The sequence below is a fragment of the Entelurus aequoreus genome, linkage group LG10 (assembly GCF_033978785.1).
Source record: "Entelurus aequoreus isolate RoL-2023_Sb linkage group LG10, RoL_Eaeq_v1.1, whole genome shotgun sequence".
NCBI classification, from domain to species: domain Eukaryota; kingdom Metazoa; phylum Chordata; class Actinopteri; order Syngnathiformes; family Syngnathidae; genus Entelurus; species Entelurus aequoreus.
Window position 1 is genome coordinate 64043879 of NC_084740.1, and position 18688 is coordinate 64062566.

Here is an 18688-nt window from a genome sequence, read left to right on the forward strand (position 1 = left end):
TGTAAAATTAAATAAACCACTGGAAAAGGTTTCAAACAAATTATACCTTTTTAGTTAGAATGGAGGTATTGAAGTCTTTGAATATACAGTCATGATCAAAAGTTTACATACACTTGTAAATAACAATGTCATGGCTGTCTTGAGTTTCCAATCAATTCTACAACTCTCATTTGTTTGTTATAGAGCAGGGGTCGGCAACCTTTACCACTCAAAGAGCCATTTTGGCAAGTTTCACAAATTAAAGAAAGTAATGGGAGCCACAAAAAAAATTTTAAAATTTAAAATGAAAAACACCACATACAAAGCTTAAATGCTTTGTGCTATGTTAACCAGGGGTCTCCGACACACGCACCGGCACGCACTTTAATGTGGAAATTTGATGTTAGTGCAGCCCGCGAGTTTTGAATGAATGGCGCTTGATAGCGTCATACTTGCCAACCCTCTCATTTTTCCCGGGAGACTCCCGAATATCAGAGCGTGATGACACTGCATTTGGCGCCCTCTATAGTCTGCCCTAGCAGTGTACCTGCTCGACCACACGTAGAATGCAATTGCAGCTTGCTCACGTAAGTGACAGCAAGGCGTACTACCTCAGCAGCCACACATCTTACACTGACGCGACCAATACCCAGAATCCCATGCAGCCCTAACTCTTCCGCTCAACCAACGCACGGAGAGGGGGGGGGTTTGATGTGTGGGGGGATTTGGTGGTAGCGGGGGTGTATAATGTAGACCGGAAGAGTTAGGGCTGCATGGGATTCTGGGTAATGGTTGTGTTGTGTTATGTTGTGTTATGGTGGGATGTTCTCCACAAATGTGTTTTTCATTCTTTTTTGGTGTGGGTTCACAGTGTGGCAAATATTTGTAACGTAACAATGTTAAAGTTGTTTGATACGGCTACCGTCAGTGTAAGCTGTGTGGCTGATGAGTAAGTATGCTTTGCTGTCTCCTGTGTGTGCAAGTAATAACAACATGCAACATGTGGCTCGACTGGCACGCTGTATGTAAATGCTATAGAGGACAATTACTGCAGTGCAATTAGGGCACGCCCTTTATTTAGTAATTAGAGTGTAAATAGGATTATTTTTTCCCTGGGAGTAATCTATGAGAGACACTGAGATCCATAAGTCTCCTGGGAAAATAGGGGGGGTCGGCATGTATGTAGCTGAGCCGCATCAGAGTGGTCAAGGAGCCGCATGCGGCTCCGGGGCCGCGGGTTGCCGACCCCTGTTATAGAGCGATTGGAGCACATACTTGTTGGTCACAAAAAACATTCATGAAGTTTGGTTCTTTTATGAATTTATTATGCGTCTACTGAAAATGTGACCCAATCTGCTGGGTCAAAAGTATACATACAGCAATGTTAATATTTGGTTACATGTCCCTTGGCAAGTTTCACTGCAATAAGGCACTTTTGGTAGCCATCCACAAGCTTCTGGTTGAATTTTTGACCACTCCTCTTGACAAAATTGGTGCAGTTCAGCTAAATTTGTTGGTTTTCTGACATAGACTTGTTTCTTCAGCATTGTCCACACGTTTAAGTCAGGACTTTGGGAAGGCCATTCTAAAACCTTCATTCTTTTTTCATCTGACCACATAACTTTACACCAGAAGGTCTTATCTTTGTCCATGTGTTCTCAGATGAAACAAAAAATGGAGCTGTTTGGCCACAATACCCAGCAATATATTTGGTGGAGAAAAGGTAAAGCCTTTAATCCCAGGAACACCATGTCTACTGTCAAGCATGGTGGTGGTAGTATTATGCTCTGGGCCTGTTTTTCTGCCAATGGAACTGGTGCTTTACAGAGAGTAAATGGGACAAGGAAAAAGGAGGATTACCTCCAAATTCTTCAGGACAACCTCAAATCCTCAGCCCGGAGGTTGGGTCTTGGGCACAACAGGACAATGACCCCAAACACACGTCAAAAGTGATAAAACGAATGGCTAAATCAGGCTAGAATGAAGGTTTTAGATTGGCCTTCCCAAATTCCTGACTTAAACGTGTGGACAATGCTGAAGAAACAAGTCCATGTCAGAAAACCAACACATTTAGCTGAACTGCACCAATTTTGTCAAGCGGAGTGGTCACAAATTCAACCAGAATCTTGTGGATGGCTACCAAAAGTGCCTAATTGCAGTGAAAATTGCCAAGGGACATGTAACCAAATATTAACATTGCTGTATGTATACTTTTGACCCAGCAGATTTGCTCACATTTTCAGTAGACCCATAATAAATTCATAAAAGAACCAAACTTCATGAATGTTTTTGTGACCAACAAGTATGTGCTCCAATCACTTGATCACAAAAAAGGGTTGTAGAAATGATTGGAAACTCAAGACAGCCATGACATTATGTTCTTTACAAGTGTATGTCAACTTTTGATCGCGACTATAGTATACAAGTGTAAAAAGAAGTTAAACAACTACAAAAGTTGTTCCATCATCTAAGAAAAAATGAGAAATGCAGGCTGAAATTAGCAGTAAAAAGTCTAACTGTACATGTGGATCGACCCTTATCCCCCGCCACACTATCTTACCGTAGGACGCAGGAGTAGAGGCCCACGTCCTGGAGGTCGGCGGGTCGGAACCAGATGGCGTCCTCCTCCTTGCTCATGCGCACGCCGTCGAAGGAGATGGGCTCCTCGAAGTCGCTGTGGCCCAGGCCGGAACTGCGGTACCACATGAGGCTGAGGCCCACGCTCTGAGCCTGGCTGTAGTTGGCCCGGATGTAGCCGTAGAACAGGGCGCATTTTAGCCGCACCGGCTCGCCCTGCAGCACCTGGTACTTCAGGTAGTCCACCGACCAGTCTGTGCAGCCGTCCACTGGTGGAGCAAACAACACAAAGGACTTCATCAGCACGTTCACTGCCACGAAACACCGTTTGCACTTTGCATCATGAGCCATGATGAGGTGGCAGTCGAATGTAAAAGTATGTTAACCACGTCAAAATGTACAAAATGTTATTTGGCTGGCGTGCTTTTATTTTGAAGGCCTCAGTTTACCTACCACAATGTTGCTTGAGTATTGACGAGTGGACAGGAGGCTGTGCTACTCTGGCAAAATTAGGATTATTATATTTTTTTTTCATAAAAGCTAAAACACGGAGAGAAAAGGGTGGCTCTAATCATCTATGTCGCCAGGAAACAAATTCAAAATACCTGAGTTTCCCCCCCAAAAAAACAAAAACGAGAGGTTTGTCAATTATACACTGCAAATTATTTTCCACTCTCTTTTACAAAAAATAAGTTAAACAGGAAATATTACATGGCATTTTTGGATTTTTTTTTTTTTTTCATAAAAGCTAAAACACGGAGAGAAAAGGATGGATCCAAAACAAATTCAAAATACCTGAGTTTCCCAAAAGAAAAAAAAAACAGGTTTGTCAATTATACACTGCAAATTATTTTCCATTTAGCAAGATTTAAAATGTTATTTTTCGAACATTTCCCTAATTTTAAGGGTTATTTACTTACTTTCAGTCATCTAATTATAGACATCATAATCTTAATTTTAGCATGAATATTTTGTCTCTTCTAGTTTAAAAATGTTAAAATTGAGAAAATAACTATTTAAACAAGATATGTTGGTTTCCCCCACATAGATAATCCAGTTTAAAGGTACTGCAAAATCCCAAAACAGAAACCTTGTTCTTTATTTTACAAAAAATAAGTTGAACAGGAAATATTACATGGCATTTTTGGATTTTTTTTTTTTTTCATAAAAGCTAAAACACGGAGAGAAAAGGATGGATCTAAAACAAATTCAAAATACCTGAGTTTCCCAAAAAAAAATAAAAATTAGAGGTTTGTCAATTATACACTGCAAATTATTTTCCACTTGCCAAGATTTAAAATGTTATTTTTCGACATTTCCCTAATTTTAAGGGTTATTTACTTACTTTCGGTCATTTAATTATAGACAACATAATCTTAATTTTAGCATGAATATTTTGTCTCTTCTAATTTAAAAATGTTAAAATTGAGAACATAACTATTTAAACAAGATATGTTGGTTTCCCCCCACATAGATAATCCAGTTTAAAGGTACTGCAAAATCCCAAAACAGAAACCTTGTTCTCTCTTTTAGAAAAAATAAGTTAAACAGGAAATATTACTTGGCATTTTTTGATTTTTTTTTTTTTCATAAAAGCTAAAACACGGAGAGAAAATGATGGATCTAAAACAAATTCAAAATACCTGAGTTTCCCCAAAAAAAAAAAAAAACGAGAGGTTTGTCAATTATACACTGCAAATTATTTTCCATTTAGCAAGATTTAAAATGTTATTTTTCGAACATTTCCCTAATTTTAAGGGTTATTTACTTACTTTCAGTCATTTAATTATAGACAGCATAATCTTAATTTTAGCATGAATATTTTGTTTATTCTAGTTTAAAAATGTTAAAATTGAGAAAATAACTATTTAAACAAGATATGTTGGTTCCCCCCCACATAGATAATCGAGTTTAAAGGTACTGCAAAATCCCAAAACAGAAACCTTGTTCTTTATTTTACAAAAAATAAGTAAAACAGGAAATATTACATGGCATTTTTGGATTTTTTTTTTTTTCATAAAAGCTAAAACACGGAGAGAAAAGGATGGATCTAAAACAAATTCAAAATACCTGAGTTTCCCAAAAAAAACAAAAACGAGAGGTTTGTCAATTATACACTGCAAATTATTTTCCATTTAGCAATATTTAAAATGTTATTTTTCGAACATTTCCCTAATTTTAAGGGTTATTTACTTACTTTCAGTCATCTAATTATAGACATCATAATCTTAATTTTAGCATGAATATTTTGTCTATTCTAGTTTAAAAATGTTAAAATTGAGAAAATAACTATTTAAACAAGATATGTTGGTTTCCCCCCACATAGATAATCCAGTTTAAAGGTACTGCAAAATCCCAAAACAGAAACATTGTTCTCTCTTTTAGAAAAAATAAGTTAAACAGGAAATATTACATGGCATTTTTGGATTTTTTTTTTTTTTCATAAAAGCTAAAACACGGAGGGAAAAGGATGGACCTAAAACAAATTCAAAATACCTGAGTTTCCCAAAAAAAACAAATCGAGAGGTTTGTCAATTATACACTGCAAATTATTTTCCATTTAGCAAGATTTAAATGTTATTTTTCGAACATTTCCCTAATTTTAAGGGTTATTTACTTACTTTCAGTCATTTAATTATAGACATCATAATCTTAATTTTAGCATGAATATTTTGTCTCTTCTAGTTTAAAAATGTTAAAATTGAGAAAATAACTATTTAAACAAGATATGTTGGTTTCCCCCCACATAGATAATCGAGTTTAAAGGTACTGCAAAATCCCAAAACAGAAACCTTGTTCTTTCTTTTACAAAAAATAAGTTGAACAGGAAATATTACATGGCATTTTTGGATTTTTTTTTTTTTTCATAAAAGCTAAAACACGGAGAGAAAAGGATGGATCTAAAACAAATTCAAAATACCTGAGTTTCCCAAAAAAAAATAAAAATTAGAGGTTTGTCAATTATACACTGCAAATTATTTTCCACTTGCCAAGATTTAAAATGTTATTTTTCGACATTTCCCTAATTTTAAGGGTTATTTACTTACTTTCGGTCATTTAATTATAGACAACATAATCTTAATTTTAGCATGAATATTTTGTCTCTTCTAATTTAAAAATGTTAAAATTGAGAACATAACTATTTAAACAAGATATGTTGGTTTCCCCCCACATAGATAATCCAGTTTAAAGGTACTGCAAAATCCCAAAACAGAAACCTTGTTCTCTCTTTTAGAAAAAATAAGTTAAACAGGAAATATTACTTGGCATTTTTTGATTTTTTTTTTTTCATAAAAGCTAAAACACGGAGAGAAAATGATGGATCTAAAACAAATTCAAAATACCTGAGTTTCCCCAAAAAAAAAAAAAAACGAGAGGTTTGTCAATTATACACTGCAAATTATTTTCCATTTAGCAAGATTTAAAATGTTATTTTTCGAACATTTCCCTAATTTTAAGGGTTATTTACTTACTTTCAGTCATTTAATTATAGACAGCATAATCTTAATTTTAGCATGAATATTTTGTTTATTCTAGTTTAAAAATGTTAAAATTGAGAAAATAACTATTTAAACAAGATATGTTGGTTCCCCCCCACATAGATAATCGAGTTTAAAGGTACTGCAAAATCCCAAAACAGAAACCTTGTTCTTTATTTTACAAAAAATAAGTAAAACAGGAAATATTACTTGGCATTTTTTGATTTTTTTTTTTTTCATAAAAGCTAAAACACGGAGAGAAAAGGATGGATCTAAAACAAATTCAAAATACCTGAGTTTCCCAAAAAAAACAAAAACGAGAGGTTTGTCAATTATACACTGCAAATTATTTTCCATTTAGCAATATTTAAAATGTTATTTTTCGAACATTTCCCTAATTTTAAGGGTTATTTACTTACTTTCAGTCATCTAATTATAGACATCATAATCTTAATTTTAGCATGAATATTTTGTCTATTCTAGTTTAAAAATGTTAAAATTGAGAAAATAACTATTTAAACAAGATATGTTGGTTTCCCCCCACATAGATAATCGAGTTTAAAGGTACTGCAAAATCCCAAAACAGAAACCTTGTTCTTTATTTTACAAATAATAAGTTAAACAGGAAAAAATTACATGGCATTTTTGGATTTTTTTTTTTTTTTTCATAAAAGCTAAAACACGGAGAGAAAAGGATGGATCTAAAACAAATTCAAAATACCTGAGTTCCCCAAAAAAAACAAAAACGAGAGGTTTGTCAATTATACACTGCAAATTATTTTCCATTTAGCAAGATTTAAAATGTTATTTTTCGACATTTCCCTAATTTTAAGGGTTATTTACTTACTTTCGGTCATTTAATTATAGACAGCATAATCTTAATTTTAGCATGAATATTTTGTCTCTTCTAGTTTAAAAATGTTAAAATTGAGAAAATAACTATTTAAACAAGATATGTTGGTTTCCCCCCACATAGATAATCGAGTTTAAAGGTACTGCAAAATCCCAAAACAGAAACCTTGTTCTTTCTTTTACAAAAAATAAGTTAAACAGGAAATATTACATGGCATTTTTGGATTTATTTTTTTTTTTTCATAAAAGCTAAAACACGGAGAGAAAAGGATGGATCCAAAACAAATTCAAAATACCTGAGTTTCCCACAAAAAAAAAAAACGAGAGGTTTGTCAATTATACACTGCAAATTATTTTCCACTTAGCAAGATTTAAAATGTTATTTTTCGACATTTCCCTAATTTTAAGGGTTATTTACTTACTTTCAGTCATTTAATTATAGACAGCATAATCTTAATTTTAGCATGAATATTTTGTCTATTCTAGTTTAAAAATGTTAAAATTGAGAAAATAACTATTTAAACAAGATATGTTGGTTTCCCCCACATAGATAATCCAGTTTAAAGGTACTGCAAAATCCCAAAACAGAAACCTTGTTCTTTATTTTACAAAAAATAAGTTAAACAGGAAATATTACATGGCATTTTTGGATTTTTTTTTTTTTTTCATAAAAGCTAAAACACGGAGAGAAAATGATGGACCTGAAACAAATTCAAAATACCTGAGTTTCCCAAAAAAAAAAAAAATTAGAAGTTTTTCAATTATACACTGCAAATTATTTTCCACTTGCCAAGATTTAAAATGTTATTTTTCGACATTTCCCTAATTTTAAGGGTCATTTACTTATTTTCAGTCATTTAACAGACATCATGATTTAAGTTAAAGTTAAAGTACCCATGATTGTCACAGACACACTATGTGTGGCAAAATTATTCCCTGCATTTGACCCATCACCCTTGATCACCCCCTGGTAGATGAGGGGAGCAGTGAGCAGCAGCGGTGGCTGCGCCCGAAAATCTTTTTTGGTGATTTAACCCCCAATTCCAGTGTCAAGCGTGGAGGGAATCTTAACTTTAGCATGAATATTTTCTCTATTCTAGTTTAAAAATGTTAAAATTTAGAAAATAACTATTTAAAGAAGATATGTTGGTTTTCCCCACATAGATAATCAAGTTTAAAGGTATCGCAAAATCCCAAGCATGCTTAATGAAAAAATTGGGGTTGAGTTTGTTAACCCGTCATTTTGGAATAATGTTAACGGGGAACTCTCCAGAAAGTTCCACAATGACATTGAAGTTGTTTTTGCACCCCACTCCCGGCCAAAATACCTGAGTTTCCCAAAAAAAAAAAAAAACAGGTTTGTCAATTATACACTGCAAATTATTTTCCACTTAGCAAGATTTAAAATGTTATTTTTCGAACATTTCCCTAATTTTAAGGGTTATTTACTTACTTTCAGTCATTTAATTATAGACAGCATAATCTTAATTTTAGCATGAATATTTTGTCTATTCTAGTTTAAAAATGTCAAAATTGAGAAAATAACTATTTAAACAAGATATGTTGGTTTCCCCCACATAGATAATCCAGTTTAAAGGTACTGCAAAATCCCAAAACAGAAACCTTGTTCTCTCTTTTACAAAAAATAAGTTAAACAGGAAATATTACATGGCATTTTTGGATTTTTTTTTTTTTTTTTTATAAAAGCTAAAACACGGAGAGAAAATGATGGATCTAAAACAAATTCAAAATACCTGAGTTTCCCCCCCCCAAAAAAAAAAAATTAGAGGTTTGTCAATTATACACTGCAATTTATTTTCCACTTGCCAAGATTTAAAATGTTATTTTTCGACATTTCCCTAATTTTAAGGGTCATTTACTTATTTTCAGTCATTTAACAGACATCATGATTTAAGTTAAAGTTAAAGTACCCATGATTGTCACAGACACACTATGTGTGGCAACATTATTCTCTGCATTTGACCCATCACCCTTGATCACCCCCTGGTAGATGAGGGGAGCAGTGAGCAGCAGCGGTGGCTGCGCCCGAAAATCTTTTTTGGTGATTTAACCCCCAATTCTAGTGTCAAGCGTGGAGGGAATCTTAACTTTAGCATGAATATTTTGTCTATTCTAGTTTAAAAATGTTAAAATTTAGAAAATAACTATTTAAACAAGATATGTTGGTTTCCCCCACATAGATAATCAAGTTTAAAGGTATCGCAAAATCCCAAGCATGCTTAATGAAAAAATTGGGGTTGAGTTTGTTAACCCGTCATTTTGGAATAATGTTAACGGGGAACTCTCCAGAAAGTTCCACAATGACATTGAAGTTGTTTTTGCACCCCGCTCCCGGCCAATTATCGGTCCACGAGCTCAAAAAGGTCGGGGACGGCGCTTCTCCATGACATTTCGTGGCGAATATCATCATATTTAGTGCTAAATTATCAACAACAAAGCAATTTTCTAAGACTTTTGCATGAGTGGCTCCTCCATTTGCCCTCTCTTGCATATGTTGTGTATTCAGAGCATGTCTGTGTGTGTCTGTGTGTGTGTGTGTGTGTGTGTGTGTGTGTGTGTGTGTGTGTGTGTGTGTGTGTGTGTGTGTGTGTGTGTGTGTGTGTGTGTGTGTGTGTGTGTGTGTGTGTGTGTGTGTGTGTGTGTGTGCGTGTGTGTGCCATCTTGGCCCCTGCAGACAACACTCCTGCAATATTCAAAGGCAACAACTTCTGTTGCATCTGGGAGCCGACGGTAAAATGCTCCATAAATGATGTCAGACTCTTCTATGTGCTGAGGATGCACAAAAGCACGGAAAAGAGAAGAAAAAAAAAAAAAGTGCAAGGCAAGATATTTAACCAGGAATACGCTCATAAAAAAGGCAAAGCGAGGCTGCTTAACTTTCTATGAAGAGACACCCTATTGGTGCGGGAAGCTCCTCGGAGTTGGCCTCGCTTTTCTACATTATGCATGCGTGCTATTTTTATGAACCAAATGGCCTAACCAGGTCAAAAAAGAATGAATACAAAACCCCAAACCAGTGAAGTTGCCACGTTATGTTATTTCTAAATAAAAACAGAATACAATGATTTTCAAATCATTTTCAATAGACTGCAAATACGAGATATTTAATGTTCCAACTGAGAAACTTTTTTTTTTTTTTTGCAAATAATCATGAACTTCGAATTTAATGGCAGCAACACATTGCAAACAAGTTTTTTACCACTGTGTTACATGGCCTTTCCTTTTAACAACACTCAGTAAACGTTTGGGAACTGAGGAGACACATTTTAAAAGCTTTTGAGGTGGAATTCTTTAACACTCTTGCATGATGTACAGCTTAAGTTGTTCAACAATCCGTGGTCTCCATTGGGGGTATTTTAGGCTTCATATTGCGCCACACATTTTCAATGGGAGACAGGTCTGGACTACAGGCAGGCCGGTCTAGTACCCGCACTCTTTTACTACGAAGCCACGCTGTTGTAACAAGTGGCTGAAATAAGCAGGGGCGTCCATGATAACGTTGCTTGGATGGCAACATGTGTTGCTCCAAAACCTTTCAGCATTAATGGTGCCTTCACAGATGTGTAAGTTACCCAAATATACCCCCATACCACCACAGATGCTGGCTTTTGAACTTTGCACCTATAACAATCCGGATAGTTATTTTCCTCTTTGTTCCGGAGGACACGACGTCCACAATTTCCAAAAACAATTTGAAATGTGGACTCGTCAGACCACAGAACAATTTTTCACTTTGCATCAGTCCATCTTAGATGAGCTCGGGCCCAGCGAAGCCAGCGGCGTTTCTGGGTGTTGTTGATAAATGGCTTTCGCTTTGCATAGTAGAGTTTTAACTTGCACTTACAGATGTAGCGACAAACTGTAGTTACTGACAGTGGTTTTCTGAAGAGTTCCTGAGCCCATGTGGTGATATCCTTTACACACTGATATTGTTTTTTTTGATGCAGTACCGCCTGAGGGATCGAAGGTCACAGGCATTCAATGTTGGTTTTCAGCCTCTTCTCCAGATTCTCTGAACCTTTTTGATGGTATTATGGACCGTGGACGGTGAAATCCCCAAATTCCTTGCAATAGCTGGTTGAGAAATGTTGTTCTTAAACAATTTGCTCACACACTTGTTCACAAAGTGGTGACCCTCGCCCCATCCTTGTTTGTGAATGGAAGCTGCTTTTTTTTACCCAATCATGGCACCCACCTGTTCCCAATTAGCCTGTTCACCTGTAGGATGTTCCAAATAAGTGTTTGATGAGCATTCCTCAACTTTCTCAGTCTTTTTTGCCACTTGTGCCAGTTTTTTTGAAACATGTTGCAGGGATCAAATTCCAAATGAGCTAATACATGCAACATATAACAACGTTTACCAGTTAAGTTAAGTTAAAGTACCAATGATTGTCACACACACACATAAGGTGTAGTGAAATTTGTCCTCTGCATTTGACCCATCCCCTTGATCACCCCCTGGGAGGTGAGGTGAGCAGTGAGCAGCAGCGGTGCCACGCCCGGGAATCATTTTTGGTGATTTAACCCCCAATTCCAACCCTTGATGCTGAGTGCCAAGCAGGGAGGTAATGGGTCCCATTTTTATAGTCTTTGGTATGACTCGGCCGGGGTTTGAACTCACTACCTACCGATCTCAGGGCGGACACTCTAACCCAGGGGTCACCAACCTTTTTGAAAGCAAGAGCTACTTCTTGGGTACTGATTAATGCGAAGGGCTACCAGTTTGATACACACTTAAATAAATTGCCAGAAATAGCCAATTTGCTCAATTTACCTTTAACTCTGTTATTATTAATAATTAATGATATTTACACTTAATTGAACGGTTTAGAAGAGGAGAAAACACGAAAAAAAAATTGAAACATAGTTTATCTTCAAATTCGACTCTTTAAAATTCAAAATTCAACCGAAAAAAAGAAGAGTAAAACTAGCTAATTCGAATCTTTTTGAAAAAATGTAAAAAATAATTTATGGAACATCATTAGTAATTTTTCCTGATTAAGATTAATTTTAGAATTTTGATGACATGTTTTAAATAGGTTAAAATTCAATCTACACTTTGTTAAAATTTATAACAAATTGGACCAAGCTATATTTCTAACAAAGACTAATCATCATTTCTTCTAGATTTTCCAGAACAAAAATTTTAAAAGAAATTCAAAAGACTTTGAAATAAGATTTAAATTTGATTCTACAGATTTTCTAGATTTGCCAGAATAATTTTTTTGAATTTTAATCATAATAAGTTTGAAGAAATATTTCACAAATATTCTTCTTTGAAAAAACAGAAGCTAAAATGAAGAATTAAATTAAAATGTATTTATTATTCTTTACAATAAATAAAAAAATGACTTGAACATTGATTTAAATTGTCAGGAAAGAAGAGGAAGGAATTTAAAAGGTAAAAAGGTACATGTGTTTAAAAATCCTAAAATCATTTTTAAGGTTGTATTTTTTTCTCTAAAATTGTCTTTCTGAAAGTTTTAAGAAGCAAAGTAAAAAAAATAATGAATTTATTTAAACAAGTGAAGACCAAGTCTTTAAATATTTTCTTGGATTTTCAAATTCTATTTGAGTTTTGTCTCTCTTAGAATTAAAAATGTCGAGCAAAGCGAGACCAGCTTGCTGGTAAATAAATAAAAATTTTAAAAAATAGAGGCAGCTCACTGGTAAGTGCTGCTATTTGAGCTATTTTTAGAACAGGCCAGCGGGCTACCATCTGGTCCTTACGGGCTACCTGGTGCCCGCGGGCACCGCGTTGGTGACCCCTGCTCTAACCACTAGGCCCTGAGTAGGTTCGAACATTAAGTACCTTGTCTTTGCAGTCTATTCAATTGAATATAGGTTAAAAAAAAGGATTTGCAAATGATTGTATTTTGTTTTTACTTGTTTATTTATTCATTTTTTTATTTTATTTTATGTTTATTTATTTATTTTTTTTATGTTTTTATTTACGATTTACACAACGTGCCAACTTCACCGGTTTTGGGTTTTGTACTTTATTTATTACGGAAAATTGATTATGTACAAACCTTCAATTTTGAATTTTTACCCGCAAAGGAATGGCAAATCCCTTCCAATACCCAAGCTAGCTACGGAGCGCTATCTTAGCCCACATGTGTCTCATCCGACAGGTGTACTGTTTATGTGGGAGCTTGTAAGCAGACTCTGAGCCGTTGGGGGCGATGATAAGATAAAGTCATAAGAACCCCAGACGGTGAGTGATACAGACTCTCACAGGAACGGCTATGCTGGTAATTAATACCCTTAATTATGGGGGAAGTCATGTGTGCACACATGCATGCATTCCCTATATGAATAGTTGTCGGACTAATTACGCAGGAGCTGCTAATCACCAGTGGGCTTGGCCACAAATGTGTGTGCGCCTCCATGAGGAGAATGTGATGGAAAACAGAACGCATCATCAGGGTGCAATGTGTGAATTTTTGTAGTCTAATTATCAGTCTTTATAATGAGGAGCAGGACCCCTCCAGTGTAGATACAAGCAGAAGCGCACACACACACAACCTGGGTGTGCGATCAAGTCTCTCACACTTATAAACACGATGGAACAACAATAGAGGAAACAAAGATGCACACTGGAATTACTTGAAATGAGTCATTAATAAGTTGTTCTTATCAGAATCAGAATCAGAATCAGAAATACTTGAATAATCCCCGAGGGGAAATGAAGATTTTCAGATCAATCCCAATCAAGATCAGACAAAACATTACAGGGAGACAGAACAGGATCGCTGACGGGTCTGCCAACTTCCGGCACCCCTTACAAAAAAGGTGAGAGAGTCAATCACTTCACCATAAAAGTAGGTGACAGTGTCATCACCAGGAAAGATGAGGTCACCTACCTAGGTTCCATTCTAGAGGCTAACCTTTCCTGTGATAAAATGGCAACCAAGGTAATCAAAAAGGTTAACCAACGAACGAGATTTCTCTACAGAATTTCCTCTCTGGTCAACAAAAGCACCATGAGGATTCTGGCGGGAACTCTCGTTCAACCCTTTTTCGATTACGCATGCACCTCCTGGTACCCTAGCACCTCCAAAACCCTCAAATCTAAACTCCAAACATCTCAGAACAAACTAGTCAGGTTACTTCTAGACCTCCACCCCAGATCCCACCTCACTCCTACCCACTTCTCTAAAGTGGGCTGGCTCAAGGTGGAGGACAGAGTTAAACAACTTGCACTGAGCCTAGTCTATAAAATCCGCTACACCTCCCTGATACCGAAGTACATGTCAAACTACTTCCTTAACGTAAATGACCGCCATAACCACAACACCAGGGGGTGCTCCACTAACCACGTTAAACCCAGATTCCGAACTAACAAAGGTCTTAACTCATTCTCTTTCTATGCCACATCAATGTGGAATGCGCTCCCAACAGGTATAAAAGAAAGGGCATCTCTATCCTCCTTCAAAACCGCAATAAAAGTTCACCTCCAGGCAGCTACAACCCTAAACTAACACCCTCCCCGGATTGCTAATAATCAAATGTAAACAATCAAATGCAGATTCTTTTTCTTATGCCTTCTGATCTCTCTCTCTCTCTCTCTCTCTCTCTCTCTCTCTCTCTCTCTCTCTCTCTCTCTCTCTATGTCCGCTACTTGATGTCCATATCCCCCCCCCCCACCACCCCCCCTCCCTCCACACCCCTGATTGTAAATAATGTAAATAATTCAATGTGATTATCTTGTGTGATGACTGTATTATGATGATAGTATATATGATAGTATATATCTGTATCATGAATCAATTTAAGTGGACCCCGACTTAAACAAGTTGAAAAACGTATTCGGGTGTTACCATTTAGTGGTCAATTGTACGGAATATGTACTTCACTGTGCAACCTACTAATAAAAGTCTCAATCAATCAATCAATCAATCAATCAATCAATCAATCAATCAATCAATCAGAAACAGACAAACATTACAGGGGGACAGAACAGGATCGCTGACGGGTCTGCCAACTTCCGGCACCCCTTACAAAAAAGGTGAGAGACAGACAAACATTACAGGGAGACAGAACAGGATTAGAGATGTCCGATAATATCGGCAGGCCGATATTATCGGACATCTCTAATCCTAAATGTGTCACTAGTGTACAAAACGGGCAATTTGTTGGCGCATTTAAAAATCAATAAAGCCGCATAGGACGTGGTACAGTCAAAACCAAAATAACTGTAAAAAACATAAAATGTGAAAAAATATTTGAACTCACAATTTGTAACGGCTGTTTGAAGCCGTATAAGCCATTGGTACCGCTTGATTCGAGTGGAAGTGGCAGGCCAACCAGTTCACCGCCAGGACAGCTTAACTTGTTTCCGGGGTCGGCCGACCTCCTCTCACAAGATCTAGTCTCTCTTTAAATATCCTTCTTGAAAATGCCCTTGCAATTATATATCTGCCACCTAATCAACGTTTTGCTCGGCTTCTTTGTTGGTTAAAAAAGTGAGTACCGCTGATTTCTCCGCTGGCCGGGTATGGCTCCGGTGCCACTTTCTGCTTTCGTAAATTACAACTTGTGACTGGATACTTGGGAGTGACAAGTGAGTATCCGATCACAGTCACGTTCAACGTAAGGCCACCTAGATGGGCTACTGTCAACAACTCACGATCTGATCGCAACTGTCTATTAACTGAACGTCCTTTGTTTGGTTACACTGCACAACCGCCGCTAATGTTGACCCAGAAGGCCTTCGGCAGAATTCATACAGCGAATTCTGATTAGATAAAAGCTCTAACTTAAAAACAGCCTAATATGACATGAAGAAAATATGATGAATACTTTTATATATTTATGAAAAGTAAATGAAAAAAAAAATTACTTTTATTAATTTAGCCTTGACGGCACACCACTGCCATATATAGATGATCCGCTGACATCACAGATAAGAAATCGTCAGGGAACGGAGCAAATTCCAAACAACTATTTAGAGGAAGTATGATTGCGAATGTTCGGGAATTATGCAGAACCCAAATACACAACAGCAGGCACCAGTAGGTAAGAAAAGTTGGTTTTGCATAATAGGGCCCTTTAATGTAGAGAAACTACACCATCACTGCCTGACGTCTCCTTGACTATTGATGTACTCATTGTTCGGTCTACAGTTCAAGTTTTGCAGGAATCACAACTGAGTTCTCGGCCCAACTCGGATTGATCCACAAGTGTTAATGAGTAAGGTTGGTTTATTTTAATTGTGTTTCAGTGCATGTCTTCATTTTTGAACACACATTCTTTAGGTCAGGGAACTCTATATCGCCGTTGGCTGGCATCTTACTCACTGTTCAGTCTACAGTAGAATTATAACACGTTACATCACTGTTTGGTCAATTCTGTTTTTCTTTCTCTGAAAATTCCTGAGAGCCTTCTTGCATGGTTCTTAGAATGTACTCGGACCTTTCTCCAGTCATTGGTTGGCATCATTGGTTAGTTAATTCAACTAGGGACCTAACAGTTTCCTCAACTAACAACTCACATTTGTCTTTAGGCACCACCTTCTTCAATGTAAAACGATATCCTGTCATTGTCCGCCATGCCATTCACTGCTCACAGAGTCGTTGGTTTGTCTGAATGCCAAACACAGACAATAAAATGCATCTATGTCCAATAAAAGTTAGTGTTATTTATTGCAGTTTACTGGTATTAAATCCTTCCTTCAGGTGTCTGAGCTCTCCATTCCGTTTTTGTCTGGCATCTTGTTTACTGTTCAGTCATTGGTCCAGTTCAATCACGACATATCAGACCACTCTTTGATCGATTATTTCACCCAAAGAACATTTACTAAGTTCCTAGGTGTAGGAAGTCTATAATACTAACCTGGCATCTCACACGCTGTCATTTGTCAGCCTACACGTCCCTCACTAAGGTAGCAAAGCGAATAGTTTTTTCATCTATCACCCTTACTTCGGTTTCTTCTCAGGTCTGACCTTCAAATTAAATTATGTTTGCCAATACAAGTCCAGCACAAAACTAGTCCCTATGTTACAACTAAACCATCATTGGCTGGCATCTCACTCACTTGTTGACTCATTTGTCTGTCTAAAGTTAATTCATGACAGGTTAGACCACTGACTGGTCGATTCTATCATCTAGTACAGTGATTTTCCAAACATGGTATGTGTACCACTAGTGGTACGCAGGCTCTATCTAGTGGTGCGCCAAAGAATCACGATTAAAGGCCTACTGAAACCCACTACTACCGACCACACAGTCTGATAGTTTATATATCAATGATGAAATCTTAACATTGCAACACATGCCAATACGGCCGGGTTAGATTACTAAAGTGCAATTTAAAATTTTGCGCGAAATATCCTGCTGAAAACGTCTCGGTATGATGACGCCTGCGCGTGACGTCACGGATTGTAGAGGACATTTTGGGACAGCATTGTGGCCAGCTATTAAGTCGTCTGTTTTCATCGCAAAATTCCACAGTATTCTGGACATCTGTGTTGGTGAATCTTTTGCAATTTGTTCAATGAACAATGGAGACAGCAAAGAAGAAAGCTGTAGGTGGGAAGCGGTGTATTTCGGCCGGTTGCAGCAACACAAACACAGCCAATGTTTCATTGTTTACATTCCCGAAAGATGACAGTCAAGCTTTACCATTGGCCTGTGGAGAACTGGGACAACAGAGACTCTTACCAGGAGGACTTTGAGTTGGATACGCAGACGCGGTACCGTGAGTACGCAGCTGCGGCTTCCAAACATTTGATCGCTTGCCCGTAAGTGCATGTCACATAAGTAACTTTGGGGACTTTGGGGAAATATATGTGCTGTATGAACTTTGCGGAGGTGAACGGTACTTTGGGCTGTGGGATTGAGTGTGTTGTGCGGGTGTTTGATTTGTATTGGTGGGTTATATGGACGGGAGGGGGGAGGTGTTTGTTATGCGGATTAATTTGTGGCATATTAAATATAAGCCTGGTTGTGTTGTGGCTAATAGAGTATATATATGTCTTGTGTTTATTTACTGTTTTAGTCATTCCCAGCTGAATATCAGGTTCCACCCGCCTCTCACAGCATGTTCCCTATCTGAATCGCTTCCACTGCCCTCTAGTCAATCAATCAATCAATCAATCAATGTTTATTTATATAGCCCTAAATCACAAGTGTCTCAAAGGGCTGTACAAGCCACAACGACATCCTCGGTACAGAGCCCACATACGGGCAAGGAAAACTCACCCCAGTGGGACGTCAATGTGAATGACTATGAGAAACCTTGGAGAGGACCGCACCGCATATGTGGGTAACCCCCCCCCCGCACCCCCCCCCCCCCCCCCCCGAGACCGAAAGCAAAGGATGTCGGGTGGGTCGGACATAATTCACTCTCACTTTCCTCATCCACAAATCTTTCATCCTCACTCAAATTAATGGGGAAATCGTCGCTTTCTCGGTCCGAATCGCTCTCGCTGCTGGTGGCCATGATTGTACACAATGTGCGGATGTGAGGAGCTCCACAACCTGTGACGTCACGCTACTTCCGGTACAGGCAAGGCATTTTTATCAGCGACAAAAAGTTGCGAACTTTATCGTCGACGTTCTCTACTAAATCCTTTCAGCAAAAATATGGCAATATCGCTAAATGATCAAGTATGACACATAGAATGGACCTGCTATCCCCGTTTAAATAAGAAAATCGCATTTCAGTAGGCCTTTAAAGTACAGTGTTTAATTTTCCTATACTCAAACACAGTGTTACTGTTCTAACTGTGTGTAATGTTACAGTGGCCACTAATATTACATATACTTGCCTTGCT

General features: G+C 37.3%; 1 protein-coding gene across 1 annotated transcript in view; it reads right to left on the minus strand.

The window, feature by feature from the left end:
• Positions 1 to 18688, minus strand: part of LOC133658899 (interleukin-1 receptor accessory protein-like 1-B) — a 1088311-nt gene that overhangs the window by 438287 nt on the left and 631336 nt on the right. Inside the window, exon 6 of the mRNA XM_062061400.1 lies at positions 2540 to 2825. Coding sequence (XP_061917384.1) covers positions 2540 to 2825 — 286 coding nt within the window. The remainder of the gene's footprint in view (positions 1 to 2539; positions 2826 to 18688) is intronic.